Raw genomic sequence first — 24,684 nt, 5'->3', positions numbered from 1 at the left:
GTACACTCTCGATCAGAGGTCTCAAATGTGCAACGCACAGGCCATTTGGGGCCATCAGGATACGGTTTTGTGGCCTGCCCCTGGATGCCAAATTTTAGTATGGGTATGGTACCCACAAGGCCTCCACCCCGGCTTTACCTTGAGATCCTGTACTGAAATTCAAGGTGTAGATACCCTACTAATATACCTTTGTGGCAAGTATGTAGCTAGCATTTTTGCAGTCCAGCCTCACCAAACCTTTGCCCCAGTCATTTGAGTTTGAGACCCCTGCCCCAGATCTTTGACTATAGCTGTAGTTAAGTGTGTCCTTGGTGTATGGTTAGTTTCACCAGGTCATAGCTTCCTCACCTTGTCTGACAGTTACAAAAAGAAAGATTAGTTTTGACAGTACACTTTATACCTGACTGAGAGATAGCCTTGTTTCTCCCTCCATCGTTGTCTGTTGTTGTCATGACAGCAGACAAGAACAAAAACATTTTTTCCGCTTCATTACAGGTACAATTGAATTGTATCTGTTACCATTGTTACCCTGGTTATGCACCCCCTTCTACTTGGTGTCATTTTTTTCTCAAGTGTTTATGTGAATGTTTATTTTCTTATCAGGATTAAAAGTGAATGCGTAACTGGTGGTTTCGAACGTTTGGCTTCAGTCTGGATTTCATTTGTTAGATTTAAGCCATAGTGAAAGTCTACCTTTGTCCAACCAGATTCTGCCTCCTCCTCACACTTTGAATGGGAAGATTATCTATTTAATCTCTTAATCACACACTGTGCACACATATTTGGTCCTGCGCCTAAAACCTTTCTCCCGATCAGATGTACCATCTCCACCTTTTGTGATTATTCCCTCTAACCCCCAGATAAAAGTCACATTTACACATGTTCCTCTGCAGCTGGCAGCACATTACACCTTTAATGCCCTGCTGAAATGGAAACCAAGACCAATGGCGTATAAAAGTCAATGTTAAAATATGCAGATCTCCAAACACACCTTTTAAAACTCTGCTTTTGCGCAAATGTATTCAGACTGGAGCAATTTTAACACCAAAAGCATGGATTAGCTTACTCTACATTTTTCACAGTATATGTTCTCTCCAAGTAGGGATTAATAATGAAGATACTTTTTGGCCTGAAATTGCTATTCAAACAATTATGTGCTTAGTTACTTCCAACAAATGCATTTCACATTATTGTTTTGCTCATAGCAAAGCACCCAAAAGACTAAAACCTTTCATTCCAGCAAAGGCCGCTGTTGGTCACCGTCAATAAAAGCATAAAAGCATTTATTTCCCACGTTTGTCAAATTAACAGCATACTCCATCTCCCATAGGACTTGTAAGGTTCATTAACCTTTCTGTGAAGTGCGACAGGTTTTCAGCAGTTAGCATAACCTCTGTCTCACTCCTGCCTCAATTATAATGGAAGAATTAAACATCCCAGTGATTCAAAACAGTATTGCTGCCTCTTAAATCCCTTTGTAGCAGCTCTCTGTTGATAATGACTGAGGACACTGAATGAACTATGGCGTTAACAACGGTAGCAGCAGACTGAGGCAAAGGAAATGGCTCCCCATTTTTAGCATAAACTCTATCCAGTTTCTGCTTAATAGTAAGACTTTATTTAAGATGACTTTTATTTATAGCTGCTCCTGTTCCCACACCGATATTTGAATGACAGAGACCTTTTGCTCTTTTATGCTAAGCACATGTACTGGGCCTATTTACCACAGACGTCTTGCAAGTTACCAAGTACTTGCAATAGATGCGGTGCTGCCCTTTGTATCTAGTTCATTGCTTCTATGGATGGAATTATTAGGCTCTATAATTGGGTTTGGTGTTCTCAAGATCTCATCTTTGCTTTTTTTTCCGATGAGGTGAACCTGTTGGCTTCATGGAGCAGAGACCTCCAAATGTCACTGGAATGGTTCCAAGCTGAGTGTGAAGCGGTTGGGAATCGGAATCAGCTAGGTTGGATGTGAGTTCAATGAACGTGAGATTGACAGACGGATCACCGCAGCCTCCACAGTAATGAGGGTGCTGCAACTCTGGTGAAGAAAGAGCTGAGCCAAAAGCAGAAGCTCTTCAGTCCGTCTATCTGCATTCTTAGCTTCACAATGTTTGGGACCCATAGTGTCGGAGATTATGTTTCCTCTCCCGAGAGATTGGATTATCCCTCAGAGCAGTGTTGTTTTTTTAAAGTCACGGCAAACAATTCACTGGAAACATCCTGAGGCAAACCACCTATGCCACCTTGGCTAAAGCAAAGTGGTGTTTGGTCAAAATGATAGAAAAACTGTTTAAATTAGTGAGAAATTGTAGCTGCAGACACTCCGCTGTGCTGGAAAATTAATGTTTAAAAATGTCTCCAGGGAAAAAAAAAATCACAATTTCAATTTTATCACGATCTCACATGTATTTTTGAGACTAGTTTGGAAGTTTCTGAACAGTGCAACCTGTGTGTAATACAGTCTAAATAAATAAATATAATAGTTTTAAAAACTTAATTTCGGCCAGTGAACAGATGTATGGCAACAAGTGCAAAGAATGTAAACATGTCCAAAGGTCAACAACAACAACAACAACAACACTTCTACATGTGTTAAACTATCCATCATTTATGTCCTGCTTCTGCAACTTACTTCTTCTCCTAGGAAATTCTATTAGCAGCCCCAAAAATTATTAAAAACCCAATCTGGCCAGGGAATTGTGTTGCTTGTTATGTTAAGTCACGTCTTAACAGTTGGTCTTAGCTACTTTAATATTGTTCATTTTAATGTTTCAGTTGTCTTGTTCTCGTCTACTTCCTGTTTTATTTTGGTAAGGTTTTGTCTGTTCTTCATGTGTGCACCTCATCTGTCCCTGGGTTTATTGTCTCTGTGTACCTTCTGTGTGTCGCACCGCATCAAGTCAAGGTCAAAGTCAAGCCTAGTCCATGTACATCATCAGTAAAGCAAGGAAACTGTCAGCAGTTTGTGGTGTTCAAGTTGGACTATGGTTTGTTACGCCCCTTGTTTTATTTTGTTTTTGTTTTTTTTTTAATGCTTGCTGAACTCTCTTCCATCTCTTGGATATGGGTTCTCGCAGAGACAGACCCGTAACGAGTACTGCGAATTAATGGGCTTCTTTCTATTTTATTTTCCCATTTTAAGATTTAAGAAGGAATCTGTACATTTATTTTGGATTTGTAATTATAAGGTCTTTAATTGAGACATGTGAAATTCATCATAGTATGAGAACGAAATAAATATGTTGTAAATTTGAGCTTTCAAATAAAAAAAGAAAAAGTCCCACTTTGTTCCATCCATTTTGGGCATTTAAAGTCAAATGAATGGACCTTGAACAAACTTGATCAATTACACGCCTGTTGATCTTTTTTAATTTCTCAATAATTGAATTAACATCCACCTCCTCACACGCTCTCCTTTGTCCTCCTCCGTACCCCAGCCCACGACGATTACATAGTCATTTACTTTGTCGGCGTTCGCTCTTCAAAAACTGTTTAAAATACATGCCATTGACTGTTTAATAAGCGTGAACTCCCGCCCCCTTACACTTGTCCTCTCCTGTGTTAATGAAAATATAAGCGTGAGCTTTTCAAGGTTCTACATTCAACTGTGATCTATTCCGCACCTCTTGGGTTCCCAGTTCCGGCGGTAGACCCCATGGCAGCTGCGGAGGGATGAGGCCTCACTACTACCAGCAACTTGTCGGCGCACTCAGGCTGGGATTTTCCAGTGCCACCCCCGTCAGTGGGAAGCCCTATATGGGGACATGTCATCGCCTTGTTTGCTTGTTGTGCTGATAAAGCTGGGGGTTGGGAGAGTGGGCAGCTTTGTTCAGGTTCCAGGATTCCCTTCAGATGAGTCAGCACGCCCGCACATAAACCAACTGTTACCTTGGGAACTCGGGCTTCCCTTGACAGCAGAAAAGTACCGACTCATCAGCACCCAATGATAACACACTCACATTTGCGTTGAGGGAAGCTGGACCCATGTTGGATGAAATTGCTTTATGAATATGCTTCCACTTTGGGTCTGACAGGGCAGCACAGGCCAATCTGGTGTGTGAGGACCAGATGACCAGACCGGTACGGGCCACTTTGCATTTGCAATGTATGCAAATGAGAATGAATAAATGAGGGTGGTAATGAGTTTTGGTGGCTAGTATTTTAAGTCACTGGTGTGAGTAATAGCTCGTACTCTACCTAATGAGAAAGTGTAGGGTTGGTGTATTAGGATGTGTCAGGTGATGTCAGTGATGGCTGAAGTTCACTTAATAACTGGACTGTTTATGTTTCTGACTGGGTTCATTACTGCAGTCAAATGAGCTCTTAACCCATTAGTTTGGTTGGACATTTTTAAATAGGTTAATTTGTTGATGCACTGAAGCGCATCATGGGTGATTTCCCCCACTGGGCTTCACCCTTGGCTGAGGCCTGTACGTGTGATCACCATGAGCTTGTCTCGCTGCCTCCCAACATTGTGAGCCACGGCTTGTTGACCTCTCTTCCTTACATGTGTAGTTCACCACTGCCATTTGTTTGGTCTTGTTTTTTTATAAGGTGCCTGGCAAAGCCGCGGGTGCAAAAAGGAATGAGAATCTGCGATTTTCTATCGAATTCAACGTAAATACTGGTGAGAAATAGCACGCTCAGTCGAGACGATTCAAGGTGATTTGCTGACATTGTGTACAGCTGTTGAGTGTATTTAAATCAGTGTTTCATCATGAGCGTGTAAAGGTGCATTTAGAGTTGCTTGAGTGATAACAAAAGAATGCTGAATGATACTAGTAGCTTATAACAAGTCAAGTCAACAAAAAAAACAGTGAGTTCCTGTGGTCTGTTTTCACTGGTGCCAGCTATAAATGAGTCCAGTGAATTTTAATGTCTACTCTGATCATTTGAAAAAAAAAGTTTGCATCAGGATTTAGACGAAAATAGCAGAATTACACTTTGGTTTAGTCATTAATTTGTGTGACTAAAGGGAGGCTGAAAACAAAATGGCTGTGACTAACAGAAGGGAGGCAGGAAACTGATGCCCATGAACACCCATGTCCATTGCAGGGTTGTTTTACATGTACCTGCGTCCAAATAGCAGGAAATTCTTAGAGACGAAAACCAGTTGTGTTCAATTGTCCTGGAGAAAATTCATTTTCCCCATTGATGTTTAATAATTGAGGTCTTCCTTATGTGCGGATTATTCTGTGTGAGTATGACTATTTATTATTTTATTCCCTCTGGTTGTGATGCTTGGTAGTGTTTTTAGTAAGTTTTTGGTCTCACTTTAGATTAAGGAACAGTTAGTATCATAAATAAACTACTCATTCATATGCGTATTCAACGCATATTAGCCAGTAATTCATCATTATGAAGTACTTATCGGTGTCTTGTGAAGACTGACTAGATTTTACCCTGGAATAGTCAACCAATAGTTAATGTATTCCCCATTCTAAACTGTTACCAAATTTTTAAATTATTATTGTGCTGATAAACTGACTTTTCTGAGGAGATTAAAGTTGAAATATGTTTGTCTTGTTGGTCACTGTTGCTGTGAAAGGTCTCCGCTTCCAATTGTAGCGCTGCAAGGTTATCAATTCCAAGAAAATAGCTCTTAAATAAGAGGTAACAATTTTACGTAATTTATTAAAAGTCTTCAAAAGTCTATTTTAAACCTTAAAATTGTCCTGAGGGACCGAGACTTAATTCACAATTACCCTGAAAATGAATGGGCTGATTATACCGAGGCAAAGATGAGGATACAGTCATAAGCACTTGGCTTGAGTAGAATACGCGGGGGGGAGGGGTGCATGTGGCGGTACAAGTCCAGCCTCAGAAATAGAGCTGTGAACACCATCTGTCATGCTCTCTCTCCCCGTCTGTTAGCCTGACTGCAAGCAAAAGAGAGAATGATGCTCTCAGGACTGCATTAGACGGACGTGGGTGCTGACTGTCGTAGGTGTGGGTTTACGGGGGGAGGGAGGGGACCAGCGAGGGGGAGGAGAGTGGTGTGGATACAAGAAGGTGCATATGAGTAACTCTCGCTGACAAAGGGAAGCACGCACCCACAAGGAGAAGAGTTGCCGGACAAGTGGGTATTCCTGGTGAAACCGCACCCTAACACCCACCCGCCACCTCCTCGCCGACTCATACCTACCGGCTCCTCTTGGAGGATTCCTTTCGGAAGTTATGTAGATATATTACACAAACCAATTGCTCATCGGCCTCTCTGTGACTGAGAGGATGGGAGAGCATCTACATCGTGAGAAATATTCTGCTTCACTTCAATATATAGAGTTCTTTGATTTACCTTCTGCTTTAACAACAGAGTATTGTAAAACCCTGTTTATGATTTCAATAATAAACCGACATACGTCTAATAAGGAGGACGAGCCGATAAGCAAATGGATTTGAAGGCCTACTGTGCAAACAACAGACACAGGATGTGTGTCATTCTTTTTGAATTGCTCATTAAGAGTCAAATAAAAACTTCATTTCCTGCGATGTTAACTTGTTGAGGTGAGCGTCTCCTGGAATAGACAGCGAGCAGAACGATTACATGAACAACAGAGAAAGTGGTGTGGTGCTTTTCGAGTCATCCTTTGCTCATAATGTGTAGGTTGCGCACAATGTTTTCCTTTTTTTATGTGTCAGAGAGTGAGGTATAGTGAGTTAAATATGAAGTCCAACAGCGGAGAGGGTATCTGAAGTAGATGTGAGAGCAGTGATACATCAACACCAAAGCTTTCTCATCCACTGTGGCCTAACGCTTCTCATGGAATTTGATGTAAACTCACAGATTTACATCGAGTCCAAAGGAATTCTTATAGTGAAATAAATGTTAGTATTGTAATGTTTTTTTCCTATATCAATTAATACTAGTCTATAAATTATCAGTTATTATTAATGTTACCGTATATAAAACTTAGCTCATTTTAGTCTGAAGTTCATACAATGCATTGTTAAAGTTATCTTTGAACATCCACACTGAAGTATTTTATTACCAGACTCATTTCCTTTTTGTGATTGAAGGTGCCACCTTTTTGTTTCTTTCTCGCCCACTGCTGGGGATTCACTTTCAAGCCACAAGCCTGGTAATTCCCCGCCTTCCAGGATGTCATATTTTAATTTTAATCGTCTATGGAGTGATGACACGATGTAACCTTCATCTTCTCTGTCCAATTCATTAGATAGTATTTCTCATGGGCTGCGGTTAGAGCTGCTACTGCACTAGAAGAAGGTGAAAGTTCAAAGTTTTATGATCCTTTAGTCGCCCGAGTGACAGAACAAAAGCTTTCAGAGGGGCCTCTTTTCACCAGTTTGGATCAAATTTGTCGGACTAACTTTCATCTTCTTTCATCTTCTTTGGGCAGTGCCCATCTTGATCTTCCTCCCGAGTCACACCTACCCTCTTCATGTCATCCTTCATCCACATCATCGTAGCAGACCCACTGCTCAAATCATAACCCTGGCTTTCACTTAGCTGCTATGAATGTGATGATTTATACACAGCTCAGATGAGGAGGTCAGTATGTCAATTATAAATACAAACATGTCAGTTACTTGTTAATGATCATATAAATGCAAACTGTATATATCTTTAATGTTTTGGGCATCTTTGAGTTTTTGTTGTTATTGACTGTTGCAATTTGGCAGGACGCAAAGCACCTTCAAACTGCTGATAAATTCTAAAAATATCTGACAAATAAGGTGTAAGGAAAAGTTATATATGTCTAATAATAAAACAAAAGAGGAACATGACTTTACATTTCTTCAGACAACTCTTTCAAAACCGGAGGTTGCATGGTTGCAGTTGCGTGAATGCATGAATCCATATGACACAATGCAAATCTGTTCACTGGTCTATAAGCCGCAGGTGCAGAGGTGCAGGGTTGGTGATCACTCTCTGACATCATGCCACCAATATACCATCATTAGACTTGTCATATCAGACCAGTGAAATTACTGGCGTTTTATTTACATTGAGCGCTTCAATGTAAATAAAAGCCTTGATATCACTGGTCTGATGTCACAAGATGTCACAACGATTTTTGTTTGACCTCAAAAATGCATGTTGCGGTGAGCAACCACTGTGATTGGTTGACTGGGTTGCAGAGGATCATGGGAAACAGGTTCATTTCAAGTCACCATAACTGGCTTTATTAAGTTTTTTCTAGAGAGTGATGGCACCTCACTAGACTGTGTCTATGCTTCTATAGGGAGCCTAAGTCTCCGCCCCTTGTAGTCGGTCCATGGGACCTAAGATCGCAAAAAATGAATGAGCCATCATAAGCCATGCTTTCTAGCAACATTGTCCTGGCCACGACTCTCCCCAGGCTAGACGATCAATTCCAGTTTTAATATGTATGTTTTCAATGCTAGACTCACCATAGTAACTTGGGGGGCACAGCTGAATAACAAAGATGAAAGATACAAGGATCAACATGGGGCTTCTAATGTGGGTGGCTCGCATTGATATGATGTCCAAAAATAACTGTCTCTATAAAGAGTGAAGTGTCGAAGTGTTGAATCTTGGTGCGAGACTGTCTCCCTTTACATAAGGCTTTTGTTTCTCCTGCTGCTCATCATCATGGATAAAATGGAGAAACCCTTGGGAGTCATTGCCCAGTGGTTTGGGCTCGTCTCTCCAAACTTTAGTCTCAACCTCTTCCGTTTTAGCATCAACTGGGTTGGGTTCCTCCAGGTTGTAGGTCAGGATCCCGATGCATGCACACGTGGTTTATCCAATTTCTTGTTTATTACTGGAGAAAGTTTGAAAACTATGGAGACACCATTGGAAGCTTTGGAGGAATGAAGTCGGCACGGTGCCACTTAGTGCGCCAACACGGCAGTAGAAATGATCCAGTCATGCGAAGACATGACAAATTTTGACAACGGTATATCCTCACCCATGAATACCTTTGGTTATGGCTGTGTTTGTGTGTTTGTACCATAAGGGAATAAGCTGTAGAAGGGAATGAATGTTTGTTTGGAGTCTCCTCTGAACTGTTTACGATGCAAGTCCTGGCCCAGTATGTAGATTGCCATTAGAAACCATATCATAATGAAAATATAATAATAATAGATCATGTAAAATAATATTGAACAGTGGGAACAATAGAAACATATTTTTGAGACACTGTTGTCTCAGTAGCCCAGGGCTGTGTTTTCTAAAACAGCCAGTCTTCTTTAGATTCTGCTATTTCCTTCTCACCCTGAATCCTTTTTCATACATCACTGTAAAACTGAAAAGATACTTCCTGTTAATGCGTCCAGAGGTCATATAAAATGTTGATGCCGAATATCTAAACAGTGTATTTAGCTCTGTGAATAACTCTGACTTGTGCATTAGAAGCCAGTGTGAATGAGTAGATGAGAGAGGGAAGGCTCTCCTTGGTAACGGCACAGATAATGAATCTCTGCCAGATCGTTTTCATCGTTCAGCTGTTGAAATGATATACTGAGCAAATATCCTCCAGAGGGATCTGACACCGTCGCGGTTCTACTCTGATCCTCTGCGATAAAGATGTTTAAATATTTTGCTGTTCATCATTTCGCACGTCATTTTTAAGGTGCTGTTGACAGAGACTAATTGTGCTCTCTGTATTTGAACATTATGTAAATGTGCGATTTGATTTGAATCACCTAAAGGACTGTTCCACGGCTTACTTTCTGATCCAGTGAAACATGGTATTCAAAACACAACAGTTGGTTTCAAATGGAAACGGAATGATGTTTAGATTCAGTACATATTAACTGTCTTGTGTGAAAAGCTGTGAAGTTTGCTGTGTTTGTTCCTGAGATCTTCCTTTGTCCATCATTTTCAGATAGATGTGCCGCAGATGAAAAAATGAATACATTACATCGCCTTAAAAACTGGCGGAAAGAATGTGGATTTTTCTCAAACACAACACAAAGAGAGCAAAACTGTTTTTTTTTCTGCTGCTTTTAACTCCATCATGTCTCATACAGTATTCTAAATGTGTTACCGCTGCAAATAATTATCTGCCCATATTGGACAGCATTCGAGGGAAGAAGTTAAATGTCTAGTTTGATAATGTGAGAAAAATCAACGTGGAATACCAGTGACTTCACTCACACATAGAAACAATTCATTATAAATCAACATAGAAAATCAGACGCAGCCATTTTGCACTGAAATGTACATTTTAGAAACGTATAAGAGGCCATACCCTACTGTAGTTATTCCTTCATCGTGAGTTATGGGGGATTGAAGGCCATTGCCTCGAAGCATGGCACAGTACACCTTGGTCAAGTTTCCAGTCCTCCGCAGGGCATCCATAGAGACACACCCACAGGCCGCTTAAAATCCCACATTTATTGGTCTATGGTTGGATGGTCCGCAAGCACAGGAAGAACATGCGAAATGAAAGGACTCAAGTTCACTCCAAGCCCAGGCTTGGATTTGAACCAAAAATGTTCTTGCAGTGAAGCTGACAAGTGTGTGAGTGTGAACTTCTATATACCTATACCTGTGGGGACCAATTTTTGGAAACACACCTCCTTGTGGGGACATTTTGCTATTTTTACATGGAGGAAAACTCAATATGAAGATGAAAACTTTTTAAATAGCTGTGTCATAATTGAATATAAGTTTGGTTTAGGTGTTGGTTAAGGTTGTCCACGTGTTTTGGATGGTTAGGTTTAGGCTGAGGAAAGCATGAAAGTCATAAAAACGTGTGTGTATGGATTTATATATACTGTAGATGACTATATACAGGAAAACAATCTCACACAGTCCTTGTCAGAGGTGTCAATACAGAGAGTTTCAACTGTTGCAGAGCATCATGGGACGTGTGATGTGAAGCGTGGGAGTGCTTTTATCAGCAGGCCGCTAATAAGTCGTATATAAGCAGGCTGTATATAATTATATTGCGTGCTCGGTGCTGAAGCTTGTAGAGTGTGTTGTCAGCCTTACTAAAGTGCACAGTTGCTTGTCATCGCTGCAATAATAGATTAGCTGTCACTGTCATTAAAAACGGGGCGAGATCTGCTCCTTTTGTTGTTATTTGTTTTCTGTTGTCTGGTTCAGTGGAGCCCCGATCGATGGAGGAAACGTGCGATGAGTGTCTGTGCAGAGGCCGAGGCATCACAACATGCATATAAGATATAATATTATCAGCTCAACATTTTTGTGAATAAATATAATTAACTCAGCAAGTGGCTGCCAATCATGCAGCGGTCAGAAGTTTTCACACTCTGTGCCCCGCCCCCACATCAGGGTCCCCCCCGGGAGGCCGCCCACCATGTGAGAATTTCCTGCAGATTAGTGTGAGCGAGTCGTGGCTCCTTCTGGAACATCAGAAGTCAGTGAACCCACGGATGTGAGACCTGCCCTGCAAAAAGACCAACCACTAGCCATCTATTGTGTTGTGAATTGGACTTAAATATGATAAGAGCTGCAGTTCGTCTGCATGTTATTGACTCTTCTCTTATTGTTTGGCTTCATTTCAATGCTGCATTAATTCACGGCTGCTTTTAATCTGTGCATCCTCACTAAATTAGAAGGGCACAGGGTTCCGCGTGAGCGAGGGAGATCCGAGGACGAAGATGGGAGGCGCTCAAATGTTGACTACCTGTTGCTATGGCGATGGGTTTGGATCCTGCAGGCGGCAGGACTATGGGCATTCTAAATAAAGCTTGTTTTCACACTGATCAGTGGATGCAGATTCTCACAGAGAAACCTGATCGTCTCAATGTTCCCAGTCTGTGTTTACACTTGAGCCTACTTTTGCTGAGACGCGGACGTTTAAAGAAGCTTATAACAACTCCACAAAACTGATGTTGCTTGTGAAGGTTAAGGAGAAGTGAAAGTCTGATTCATTTAACCTGGTAATTAAATGTCTTTGATATTTCCCCCTGATGTATGCACAGAATCATATTCTCCCCCGGACTCTGTGTCTGACTGATGCGTTAGTGTTGTGTTGGAATGTTATTGAAATGCTGTAAATCATAGGTAAAAGTTGTTTTATTATATCAGAATTGACCGTCCCACCAACTAGAAAAGAGCTTTGGAATATTGTGCAATAATAATAATAATAACAATAATACTTATTGTTGTTGTTGTTGTTATGTCATGTGTATGTCACAAAATCTAAAACCCTGTTTAGACGACATGTCTGTGTAAATTAAATACAAATTTCAAAAGCAGTGTGAATAATTGTGCTAGATAAGAATTACAAAATAAAATCATAACACGGAGGACGATTAAGATTAATCTGACATCCTTTTCAGATTTCCATGGATAACAAAATTAAAGTAAGTTGTAAATTGCATAAGTAATAAGTAAATCGCTATAACTACATTTAATGTTATTTACAGGAATAAAACAAGAACGAGGTCACAATTACCAGATGAGCAAGTCAAAGAGTGACAGCTTGATTTACTAAACCGTTTTGCTTATTGTTGGTAATCTCAGACGATGAACCTGAGGACAAGACTGAATGTTTGATTCTAAAACTTAGTTGTGATCACAGCTGGTTTCATGGTTTTACAAGCATTGTTTTCCCACGTGTTTCTTTTGTCTTGTGTTGTTGCACCTATTAACTCCGTGTTTCTAAAATCTCTAAATATTAATCATGATAAATGTGTGTATATTTTCATATCTTGCCGTATTTACTTCCCACTATGATAATTTGGGGCCAGATATATGTACAAGACTTTCATTGTGTAAACTGTGATTTATTCAATACATGAATTGAATTGTGCTATTTCTGTTTTGTTTTTTTCTCTATGTAAGAGAAGTAAAAGAGGAAGCAGGTGTGAGCAGTGACTGTCTGCACCAGAAAAGTCTGGTCTGAAACACTTATCTTTTAGTCTCTGGTTAGATTAGATAAGTCTGTGGGATCAAATCCTTGCATTTTTACTGAGATCATAATTGCTGGCGCTATAAAGGTTTATGTGGAATCCCCAGGATGACTTATTATTTCTTTTTGTATCCACAAATCACAAGGTTTATTGTGTCTGTCCAATTACAGTGTGATTTACTTTATACCATAATATGCATTCTTCTTGGAGATAAAGAGAAAAATGTCCCTGTGTTTTGTTTCCCAAAACAGTACGTTTGTCTCCCTGCAGGGGGCGCCTGTGAATGGAGTAAAGCTCGGCTGAAACAGGTGCTGAGAACAGATATTTGATGCTCATGATGGGGACTTCCATGTTTACCTCAAGTGGGTTTGGGGCCATTTCACAGACAACATATTTAGTCCTTTTCCTCCCACTCAAGGATGCAGCGGCTTCTAGTGAGCAGCCAAGTCTATTAAACAAACATCCCTGTGTGCAATTCGCTGCATAAAGTGTGTGACTGTGTTCCTGCCAGCCACGAGCAAGTTTAATCTGACAAATATACAGTGAAAAATATTTTTGTTGCATTTTGGGTAACAATTTATATGTCTCTGGAATTTGATTTTTTTTTTTTTTTTTTTTTTTTTCTGCTGCCAAAAACCTGTTTTTCATCTTAAATGCGCCGTGTTTTGCTTACAGGCTGTGTCACTGTAATGTCTGCAGTTGTAGAATCCCTAAATCCTGTTGAGCTTATAGCTCAAGCTCGGCTAAATGGTTGCGTCAGGGAGAGAGTCATCGAAACGTTCAGATTATTGTCGCCACAAACTTTCTTTAAAAGAGTGCTTGAGTGGAAGTTATTTGGCCGTGGGACCACAGAACTGAGGGGAGGGTGACATTCATGATATGGAGAACCTTCAGCAAATGTTTGGTCTGTGCTTAAACCACATTGTATCACAGCACAATGACTTGGAGCTGTTTACCTTCAGCCAGAACGTTCTGTTTTGATACCACTTGTCTGCCAGTCCAACAGGATTTTATGGTGCGTTATTGTCCACAGAGTTAATTGAGGCTTAACATTCCAAAAATATACAGTTTACACCTATTGTTGTGTACAATTGGGCCTTTTCCTGTGCAAGACAGTTCGAAATGAGAGTCGCTGCATTTTGTTTCTGACCTGCTTGTGTTTGAATCAACAGGGCTCTGATCTGAAGCAAAGGCTCCCTCGAGGGACCACCTTAACTGGTGAGCCTTTTTTTTTGGTCTCTTTTTTTTATGAATACTTTAAGTGATCAAATTGGTGCCCAATGCCAGCCAGTCTCTCTGGCTTGGACCAGGCTTTCATCAAAACAGATGGTGAAATAAATTGGCTGTTGAGCCAATGAAAGGATGAGAAGCGTTTCTTGTTTACAACTCATCTATTATCTAGCTACAATTGAGGTTTTTTGTTGGTTGATAAGAGTCTTCAGCAGGAACTGGACAAGCCAGCCATGATGAGACTGGAACAGGCTCTTACTCGGAAGGCTAGAATTTCCTGGAAGACCAACAGGAAGTCTGTACCACTGTACCACAATCCCCTTTCAAACCAGTATTATTAGTATGTATAAATATGCATTCCAGTGCCCTCCATCATTCCAACCTCATAACTCTGGAAACACACTTGCTTTCATCGTGAAGCCACACCAAACATCAGCTATCCCATCATCAAATTCCCTTTCGTCATGCTGTGGATTCAAGTTCAATGTCAATTGTTGATGTCTGTTATCTCCCTAGGATATTGGTCTGTCATGATATCGACATGCAACGTTGGGGTTCTTGTTTCGCTGTGTTAAATCATTGTTGTGTAACCCAACTACTGTGGGCCCCAAAAAATGTCATGGATTTAGCCCCAGAGCCATGAGCTTGACAGCACCAATAATGGAGTTTTGAATCTGGGATCCTGGGTTGGAAATGTTTTAGGTTTATGTGTAGAGAATTTCAAGGAAATGTTATAACCTTCATTGCATGCTTTGGAAGTGGACATGTTTGTCGTGTTGACATGTGAGTAGTGTTAAGACGAGACCACCAAACCCAAGACCAAGTCAAGATCAAGATTAGAGCATACAGAGATCAAGTCCTAAACTAAGTCTCTGGCCTGAGACTGAGTCAAGACCAAGACCAATGAGAAGGGCAAGACAAACTGAATGTAGAAGCAGAAGTATGTTATTCATTTTTTTTTTTTGTTAGTTTGTTAGTTTGTCTCGTATTCGGTTTGGTGTCAGCCTTGGTCTCTGTCTTTTCTCGCCCCACTCCATTGGTCCCGTCTTACATCAGGTGGTCTCAACTATAACAACATAAAGTCATTACTTTTTGCATTCTGACAAAATCCAAGAATTAACAGACCTATTTCATACTGAAATTAGTTTTACTGGAAATTATTACAGTTTTTCTGAGTATGTTTTTTTTTTAATCACATGAGTGGCATCTTGTTCTCAAAGTGGAATTAGGGGATTTAATTTTTTTGGTGTCAAAAAGATTATTCTACTTGATGCCTGTTTTAATTTTCTTCTCACTTATTTTTGCTTTCCTGCTGCAGATTATTCTCCACCAACTCCCCCTCGCCACTCTGGCTTCCACCGCTACCAGTTCCTGTTGTTTGAGCAGCACTCAGATATGCAGGTGGCACTGACGGAACAAGAGGCGTCGTCTAGAGGTAAACGGAAACACTGAACCAGAAACAGGCAATTGTTCATTAACGCTGGCCACTTTTCTCCAGACCCACTCACAGGCTGAAATTTATCCACCATGTGGGTAAATTCTTTCACATTTTCGACTCTTTAAGTTGCTTCATAGCATCAAAATGATTTAATTATTCCCTAATTGGTTTGTGTGGGCTTAATCCAATATTTAAACTGAAATACAACCATTTATGGTGTGAACAAATGTATCAGTCACAGTATTTATTGCGATTTATTACAAGCAATTGGATTTATGAAGCGGTGTCCTACAATGCGCGGCTGCATCGTAACCCCGGGTTTGAGTTTCTCAGTTGGAACAGATGTCATTATGCATAATGCAAAAAAACAATCATCGGCATTTCATCTTGCTTTAGGAAGATTATTTTCTCTAAGTGCTTGAACTTAACTAGAAATGTTAATGAGGTTAGTGAGTAAGTCTTTTTCGGTGTTAATGCCTGCAGGTCAGGACGAGGATTTGTGGCTCCCACGCACACCTGCACCAGTCTGTTTGACCATATCTCATTACGCTGTTATTAATTTCATCCATTTCTAAGCCTTATATTGCAAATATGTTCTCAACCGTTGATGCAGAATAATCCTCCATGGCATTTAGGTAAATGAAACATAGCACCTATAGTGTCATTAAATTATTGAATTTTTTTTTTGCAAAACTTTATCAAGTGCCTGCGTCTTGAGATGAGTTTTTGTGTTGTTTACAAACCGACATCATTTCCTTATTCTCCTCTCCCAAAGTCTGTGGAATAGCAACTCACAGGAGGCGTGTCTGTCTGTCTCCTCCACTTGCTCGACGACGGGTGATTTGGGGGGAAACGGGGTCTTTTTCAGTCCTCGGGTGGTGCAGCCAGAAATGAGCAGATCTGCCAGTCTCCACTTCTTGACAGTGATGTCAGCTAACATTCAGCAGGCATTAGAGTGAGGCCTGTTTGATGTGTGCGCCGTCTCTTTTTTGTTTTCATTGAAGACCTCTGGTTGAATCTTGCAGTGGCAGACCTGTCTGCTGTAGCAGTTTTGTAGCACAGAACCCTTTGTTTAGAATTTTGTAGTGTATCTTAGATATAATCCCAGACATATATATATATATATATATATATATATATATATATATATATATATATATATATATATATATATATATATATATATAAGCCACATTTTTCAATTTGATTGAATTTGGTATATAACTGAATCAAATGATGGACCCATACATACATTTAAACAACAAAATAAAATATTGTTTATTTTGCATCAGTTTGACAATCGCACAATAAATCACGATGCTGGCTATATTCAAGTTTTTATATGACCCTATTTAAACTAAAGCTCTTTTAATGTCTTGAAAATATTTGTATAAGAATTTAAGTTTCATAAGAATTTCAAGTACATTCAGAGTAGTGGAAACCCTGGCCATTGTGCAGCGAAAAACATCCCTGGACACAAGCAAACAGATGCTTTTGTTTGCTTTTGTTCAGGGATTCCTCCATGTTTGTTGTTATTGTTATCATCCTAGCTGCCACTTGTGCATTTGTTGTAATTAACCTGTATATATATATATATATATATATATATATATATATATATATATATATATATATATATATATATATATATATATATATATATATATATATATATATATAAGCAAAAGGGTTTGAGGTTTACGGAATACATCGTAACACACATTCTAAGAGACACTTCAAATAATTTGGTCCGCTGGTCAGTTCTTTATGGATGAATCAAACTCTGGTGCGTCACATCCTTTCCGCACAACACTCCATCTTTTTAAGGAAATGAAATTAGGCCGTTGACTCTCACGTAATCGGATGTATCAGTGATAGATCAGCTGCGCGGCCAGTGACTTCTCTCTGTAGTAGGAGCGAAACGAAGCCAAGTCACTATTAATAGCCAAGTATGTGATTTTAAACCTGATCATTTGTTCCGTGTGTGCTCCCCCCACGTCCCCCCATTTGATCTTGATGCTCGGCAAGATCAGAGGGAATCCCATGTCTCCCCACCTCCTCTCATAAAGATGTTCACTTATTAGCGGCTCCATGTGCTGTGACACAGAGAGCATTTGTCATCACCCATGACATTAATTGACGTGATTTGCAAAGGGGAGAGCATTTAGTCGTGGGTGGGAGACTCCTAATGATCGTTTTCCACTTCCAGCAGCCGCAGTCATTGACTCAATTTTATTGCAAATTTGTCGTCTATTTTCTTTTCGTCTTTGAAGATCACTTAAGTTATGGGAGGGTCTGAACAATGATGGGTGGAGAAGGGCTGCGGCGAGAGTCTGCCGGGCCTCCTGACTTAAGGTTATGAATGTGGGTCAGTGATCACTGATGGAGACAGCTGGCTGGGTGAACGGCGAACTGCAGGGGGGCCGGGCTCTTGGCTCCTGGCACCGGCCGCATGAACTCCATCATAGGGAATCCCCATCGCTCTGGCTCAGGAAGGCCTGCCGTGGTGCCAGAGAAGGGGCAGGCGTGGGCACACAGACCCTTGTGATACTTGTCAGCCGCTTGGCAAGACGTCAACATGTCCTGCTCTGTGCCGCCAAGGCAGTTTGTAGTGACAGTGAAACAATGCTGCGAAACTACTGTTGCTACTCTTCACTCAATTTAAAATGATCTGTCCACAGCGGAGGGGCTCCCCTTAAGTTCCTGCTATCCCAGCACCTTGTGAGGTGTTTGTTTCAGCTACCAAGCTTCATTTTTTTTCATTGGGCCTCGTATTATTGACCATGTCTGTGTGTTGTTATAAAGCGGTTATAAATCAATTCCCCCTCGCATCAGAATAACAACTGTATTCCACTCAGGGATTCATCGGCTTCACCGGAGGTTAGGATAGGTTTCGGGAAAAGGCAGAGCCTTGCTCCGTTCGACCAGAGAAGGAGTGCCGTCCACGTAAACAAAACCCAAACTAAACTGTGAACAAGGTTCACTTACGTGGAGAATTTTGGTTGTACAGAGATGGTTCTCTGAGGCTTCCAAACACCAAACCTCCAGAGTAGTTTCTGCTAAAGGATCCATTTTCAAAACCACAGAGGAGCAGTAGAACAGAAGCTGCATGTTTTTAGCCTGAGAGGTGGAAGCTGAGCACAGAGAGAGAAGCGAGGACCGGGATAACATGCAAATTCATCCCATAATTGGTCCTTATAGGCTTCTGTCCCTCACCCCGAGGCAACCCTGAACCCTAAAGATATGAAACCAATGTGTAGATTATCATGAACCTGATGTTTGGACAACTTAAAACCTGATTTTTGAGGCGCATGTGCGTGCAGATCCCGGCACTCCAACGAGCGGATGACAGCAGAGCTAGCTGCTGGATCGCTCGCGTTGCTCATCTTGCCTCCGAGAGCCCCTACTGCCAGCTCAGCACACTCCACAGTAATTGAAGCCATTTGCAATGTTGCAGTGTGGTAATGGGCAGATCCATGTCTACCACCCACCCACAGCCTCTGCCATTAATCAGAGCTGCGTGGAGTCAAGAGAGCCAGGATTTGGTTGCTACAGCAGGCCTGAGCTGCAGCCAGGAGTTGACTGCCTTAAAGGAACACTTTGACGTTTCAAAAAATTGGCTGCTTCTTGATTTTTTATTTCTAGTTTTTTTTTTTATTTGACTGTTTTTAAACAGACATTTGGGGTTTCTGAAAATGGAGCAGTTTTAGTGTTTTAGCGCTGCACTTTCACTTCTGAAATTTAGGTTCATATGTCACTGAATAAATGAAAGAGGGTTTCATTTCCTCAGCTATGTTTGCTTTAAAATCGTGATATCATCACAAGCATGTCGACCACTGTGTGGTTCAAATAGGGATTACTACATATGCAGGCAAGTTATTTCTTTAACGCCTAGGTTGCACCATTCAATTATGACCAACATGCATCGTTTTTGGGCCAGTAAGTCTCTTTAACCAATAAATAGTGCTTTCGATAAAATAAAATTTTTATCGCACAGAAGCTGAGTTAACTCACAATTACCGGCAAATTAATTCACTCATGTATCTGTTCTAAATGTAAGTCAAAGGAAGATCTTATAAAAACATGAGATCAAGCCATGAATCCTTTCTTCAACATTTGTTTATTCTTCAGAATAACCTCAGAGGCTCTGAAGAGGCTCAACTCCCTGCTAAAAGCATAGCATTGTCAGCACTATTGGCCACTCTGGTGTTGACTGAAGTTACATTGAGAATACATACAAAATAGTGTGATTAATTGAGATGAAAAAATGTAATCCAGTTTTCATGGTCCTCTAACTAGCCACTATTCAATGTAGCAATTACAAATGTTTTGAGACTTATGAGGCTGTTATGGAATCTGATTTAAATTTGCTGTTTTCTTCATGTCTTGTTAAGTTCCTGTGTGAGCTACTGACAGATCGAAGTAAAAAAGAGCAGCATATTAAACCATAAGATCTGTCCTTACATCTTAAAAATGAATGTAACAATACAGTGTGATGCTGTTCGAATATTGCTATCCTCTAGTATTCCGAAATGGAGGGATTGAAATAAGCTAAATAAATACTGACATCCATGTGGATATAGAGGTTTATTTTTTCCTTTCTTTCTTTTTTTACTTTCCCTTGATGTTACAGAGTGAATTATTATTTTGTTCTTTCTTTAAAGCCCCACAGTAGAATAAGTAAAAATGACGTGGAAAGAAATGCCAGAAACATAATTAAATACATAGAAAAATCTGTACCAGTAGTTTTCTGGTTTAGTAAATCTTGTAGTTGACCCTCAAGCTCTTGCACAACTGTCTGGAAATAAGGAAACTAATGCATGTTCTCTTTATGTTGATATGAAGTGGGGATTGTTGGCAAAATAACTTGTTGGTAGACAATCACATCTGAAGGCATTGCATCTTTGTTGATCTCTGACCTTTGAGATTTTTTTCCCCCATTGGAATCACTTGAAATTCTCTACCCAGCCTCGCCTTTTTTCTTGTGCCATGAGGAGAATCTCTCAGTTTTAAGTAATTTGCAGACACTCTAAGAGGTTTAACAGGGACACCGCCCACACCGCTAAATGCAGCAGTTGTGTGTCACCTCGCAGCCGCCACAATCTTCCTTCCGTATCCAGACAGAGAAGTAAGACGGAAAGAAGAGAGCAGGAAAGGAAGAGTGTAACGTCGCCCTGAGGTCCCACACTATCTGTCCTTTCCATGAGCAGGCAGATGGGAGAAGTGGAAACATGTCCGGATGCTTCGAACACACGCAGCAGACTATTTTAAGGTCACTTGTGTGTCTAGGCATCGCCAGCGCACCCACCATCATGATACCACCAGATATTGTGAATGTGTCACATTTTGGAAGTGGCCCAAAGCTCGAGCAGCTTTAGACAGGATTATATGTGCAAAGCCATACATGCGGCACCATATTTTTTAGACTGTTTGATCGTCGTGGCACAATGAGATGATCTCCCGTGTGACATCCCCCATTAGTGGAAATTTTTCTTGGCCTGAGTTTAATCTGGAAAACAAAAACGCTGTCGCGGAAATGAAATCCGCAGCTCGGATTGAGAGCTATTCAGCGTGTAGTTTGCTATCGCTGGCAGCTTCACCCATTAAAGTCTTGTTTCTGAGGGTGAGGCCCTTGTTGTTAACATCCTGGTGGTTTAAAGATGTGCTGAGGTGATGCATTATCCTCCACTGAAGCTCAGACCACTGAGGCGACAGAGGTCAACCTGACTGCATTGACCTTACTTGATGATTGAAGCGCTTTCCTCAAGCAGCTCTCATTCACAGCAGAGGCCAGGTGATATTCAGCTACTCAACTTCTCATGTCCAAGAAATTAGTCATCATGTTGTCCAGCTGAGCACCGAACCTGACCTGACCTCAGGTCAGCCCTGGACAGACACACTGATGTGTGAGTGAGACGGGAGCATCAAAAGTTTCACAGAGGGGCAGTCTGGCTTTTCTCCAGGCTATGATTTGAATTTCAGCTGGACGACAGCGCTCGTGATTGGCTGTAGGAGAAAGATACCAGCCTCCTGTTATGATTTGGAGAAAGAGATTCTTTCATACGGTACTTGCAGGCAGCCCAGGAAACCGTTTGCATGAACAAACAGTTGAAATTCTCCTGCCGCTCCACTCAATGGAGAGTGACACCTTATGACAATCGCCCTTTCAAGCACCCCATTTATGTGTTCTGGAGCGATGTATTCACAACGCGAATGAAACATAATTTTTTTGCTTTGACCTGGTGCTTTTTTATATGTTGCCGTCTCTCATCTCACAGGAGTGGCCATCACATTTCCAATGTTGGCTGCTTCTCAGTACGTCTGTGTGGAACAGCTAAGTAGATTGACTGTTCAATATGTTGCTGGGATTATGACTGTATGACTGACGTTAGTACTTGTTGGCAGTCTGCTGTAAAGATGGTTTTTCCAGTTCAGACATCAAGCAGCTGCTAATATAGTTACTCCACACCAAAATTCTTGGAATGTCAGCCGTTCCCAGGCTTCAGGAGCGTCCTTAGTGCAGGATTTTAAAGCTGAGTTGCCGCCTTAAAAGTGTTAGGAAGCAGTTTGTGCTGTACCTATCCGAAAACATAAAAGAGTCTGTAGTTCTCATGATGTAAAAAGTGATATTGTCTGAGCAGCCGGATGGCCGTCTGGTGTTTGTTTAAAAGGAGAAAAAAAACAGTCCAGGCGATTGAATCATATCTTGGTGCCAATACGTCCGTGCGTTCCCACCTCCATCATTACAGCAACATGTTTTATTTTCAGCAGTGCTGTTCTCAGTGACTCACATCCCAGAGCCATGTGCTCCTCAGTTAGGCCTCGATCGCTTGATGATGGATGGCTGAAAACCTTGATTTCAAAAGGTTTGTAAATCGTACAGCGACATATTGTTTGGTTACAAATTGCTTGAAAAATAACAGTATGTGCCATCTGCATGAAATATTTGATCAACTGAAGATGGAGCATGGTGGAGATCGCCCGCCAGATTGAGGCTCCACAGTAGAATCTGAGGCGATTTCAAAGAATAAAACGTGTAGAGTCAGTAAACAATCATTGCTTCTTATGAGATTTGCATTGACTGTTTGACTATTTTCCTTTACATGATCCATTCCGCCACACGCAGAATTTCTCCCTCATCTTTAACCGCGTCTGCCGCTATTTCCTCATTTTTTTAATATACCTGCTACCTCTTAATAAGAGAAGTACAGCTCTGGTCTGCTGCCCCCACCACGCTCTCGCACACGGTGAAGTGAAGCATCGGCTCCAGCATGTGCGGACGGACTCACTGTCACTACACGCTGAAGCGACTTTACTCTGAGTGTTCTCTGTTATGCTCTTTCTACAAACTCTATTTACTCCAGAACTTTGATAGAAACAAGCCCACAAATGTTGCTCTGGTTGAAGCAATCTGCTTGTGTAGAGTAGTAACTACATCAGGCTTCATATTCGCAACTTCGCTCGTTTAAATACTGCAATGCTGCTTGCTACAACTGTGGGTTAAGGGAGGAAGAAGGGAGGAAATCCTTTAGACACCATGTGAAATTGGTGTTGGACCTGGTTCCAAATGTTTTCTGTGCACAGCTTCTACTAGCAGATCTTTTGTGATGACCACAATTGTTGGAGCTACGTAGAGGCTTGGTGACTATGTAGACAACGAGGCACCTGAAGAAGATGCAAAGATGGAACCTTACTATGAGATATCAAGGTTGTTACATGGGACAGCAGAATGGAAAACTCAAATCTTCAACAACAGTTGCTGCCCATGTGTTGGTCTTCATGAGCTCAATCACTCCTTAGTCGTCTATTTCTAGTTAATGTATCAGCAAGATACACTTGAAAATTAAAGACAGTGAGGAGACGGAAATGACTTGGTTTTCTGTTATCATATGATCATCAGCTCATTTAAATTCGATCACAACTCTGCTAAATGTCTTAGTTCTTCTTCCTCCACGCACGAGCAGCCCAGCTTCCCTTCATCCTCTCACATGAAACTTTCTACATCGATTTCTCTTTCATTGGATATGTTGGGTTCAACCCTCCTGACACAGTGCTATCTAGTGGCAGGAAGTCACCAGGCCAACCACCTCACATATGGCCACATAAATTGATGTGACCGGCTGAACCCACAACACCACGACTTAAAGTTCTCAAAAATGGTTTTCATTCTGTCACACATGCTGCGTTATTTGCATAGGGGTTGCCATATCAGGTCAGCCTCCTCCACCTAAGCCTCTTGTGGCTTGTCACACCGGTTTCCGTGCCCTGTTTGACTGCACCCATGGACCTCATTGGTTGTCTTCATCGTCTCCTTTTACCTGGTGCCTCCACCCCCTTCACCCAACAGGACTGCTGTCTCTGTGTCCAAATCCTCTGAGCCTGGCTTCCCAAACTGTCTACAATGCCCACAGATGGGAACAAGAGGACTAGAGCAATACTGTTGTTGATACATTCAACTATTCAAAACGTGACCGACTAAATCCTGCATATTCACTGAAATACCTCAAACCATCATCTGCAAAATTCTAATGTCATAATCACCCTTGTGTATCCTGCAGGTCATTGGGACCTCAACGCCTTCGTCAACAGGCTGGATTTGGGGGCACCTGTGGCGGCTGTGCAATTTATCACCCAGAACTACAAGGATTGAGCAACTACAGGACGGCTGCTTCAGCTCCACTAATACGGTTCAATCATTCTAAAATAAACCGCTTCAAGTCTGAAAAGCTTGCAGCAGTTTCATGACCTTTTATCAGAAAGTGAAAGACTTCCTGTGCGAGCTACAGCTGCTGTCAGGTTTTTTTTTCCTTGTGTATCACGGCCATGTGCTCCAGATCAGACATTTGGCAGAGTGGTTTTGACATCAATGGGGGTTTTCTGATTTGTTTCCAAACACCGTCAACAAGAGAAGGAAATGAGCTTGATATCACCCATCTTTGTGGAAAGAGTTCATTCTAATTTCAGGCCTGGGAAACACGTCAGAGTCAAAAAAGGAAGTAGGAGGTGAAACCGAGACCGCAGCTCAGCCACAGTGGAACTAAAATACTCCACAGGACGAAGGGGGAGGGGCTGAGGCTGATTGGTTATCATATTTCCATTGATCACTTTTCACCCTAGTTGGGTGCATTGATTCGGTAGCGTGTCCTTGAAGGTAACTTTGGCACGTTGAACCTAAAGTGAACCTCGGGTGGTTG

At 41.3% G+C, this 24,684-nt stretch overlaps 1 protein-coding gene across 1 annotated transcript in view; it reads left to right on the top strand.

Moving 5' to 3' along the window:
* The window catches only part of LOC128763149 (phosphatidylethanolamine-binding protein 4), a 60,919-nt gene extending 36,636 nt beyond the window's left edge, over nt 1–24,283 (top strand). Inside the window, exons 5-7 of the mRNA XM_053871979.1 lie at nt 13,995–14,040; nt 15,371–15,487; nt 24,049–24,283. Coding sequence (XP_053727954.1) covers nt 13,995–14,040; nt 15,371–15,487; nt 24,049–24,140 — 255 coding nt within the window. The 3' untranslated portion in view covers nt 24,141–24,283. The remainder of the gene's footprint in view (nt 1–13,994; nt 14,041–15,370; nt 15,488–24,048) is intronic.
* The last annotated feature ends 401 nt before the right edge of the window (nt 24,284–24,684 follow it).

The sequence above is a fragment of the Synchiropus splendidus genome, chromosome 7 (assembly GCF_027744825.2).
Source record: "Synchiropus splendidus isolate RoL2022-P1 chromosome 7, RoL_Sspl_1.0, whole genome shotgun sequence".
Taxonomy (NCBI): Eukaryota; Metazoa; Chordata; class Actinopteri; order Syngnathiformes; family Callionymidae; genus Synchiropus; species Synchiropus splendidus.
This window is presented reverse-complemented; position numbering and strand designations above follow the sequence as displayed.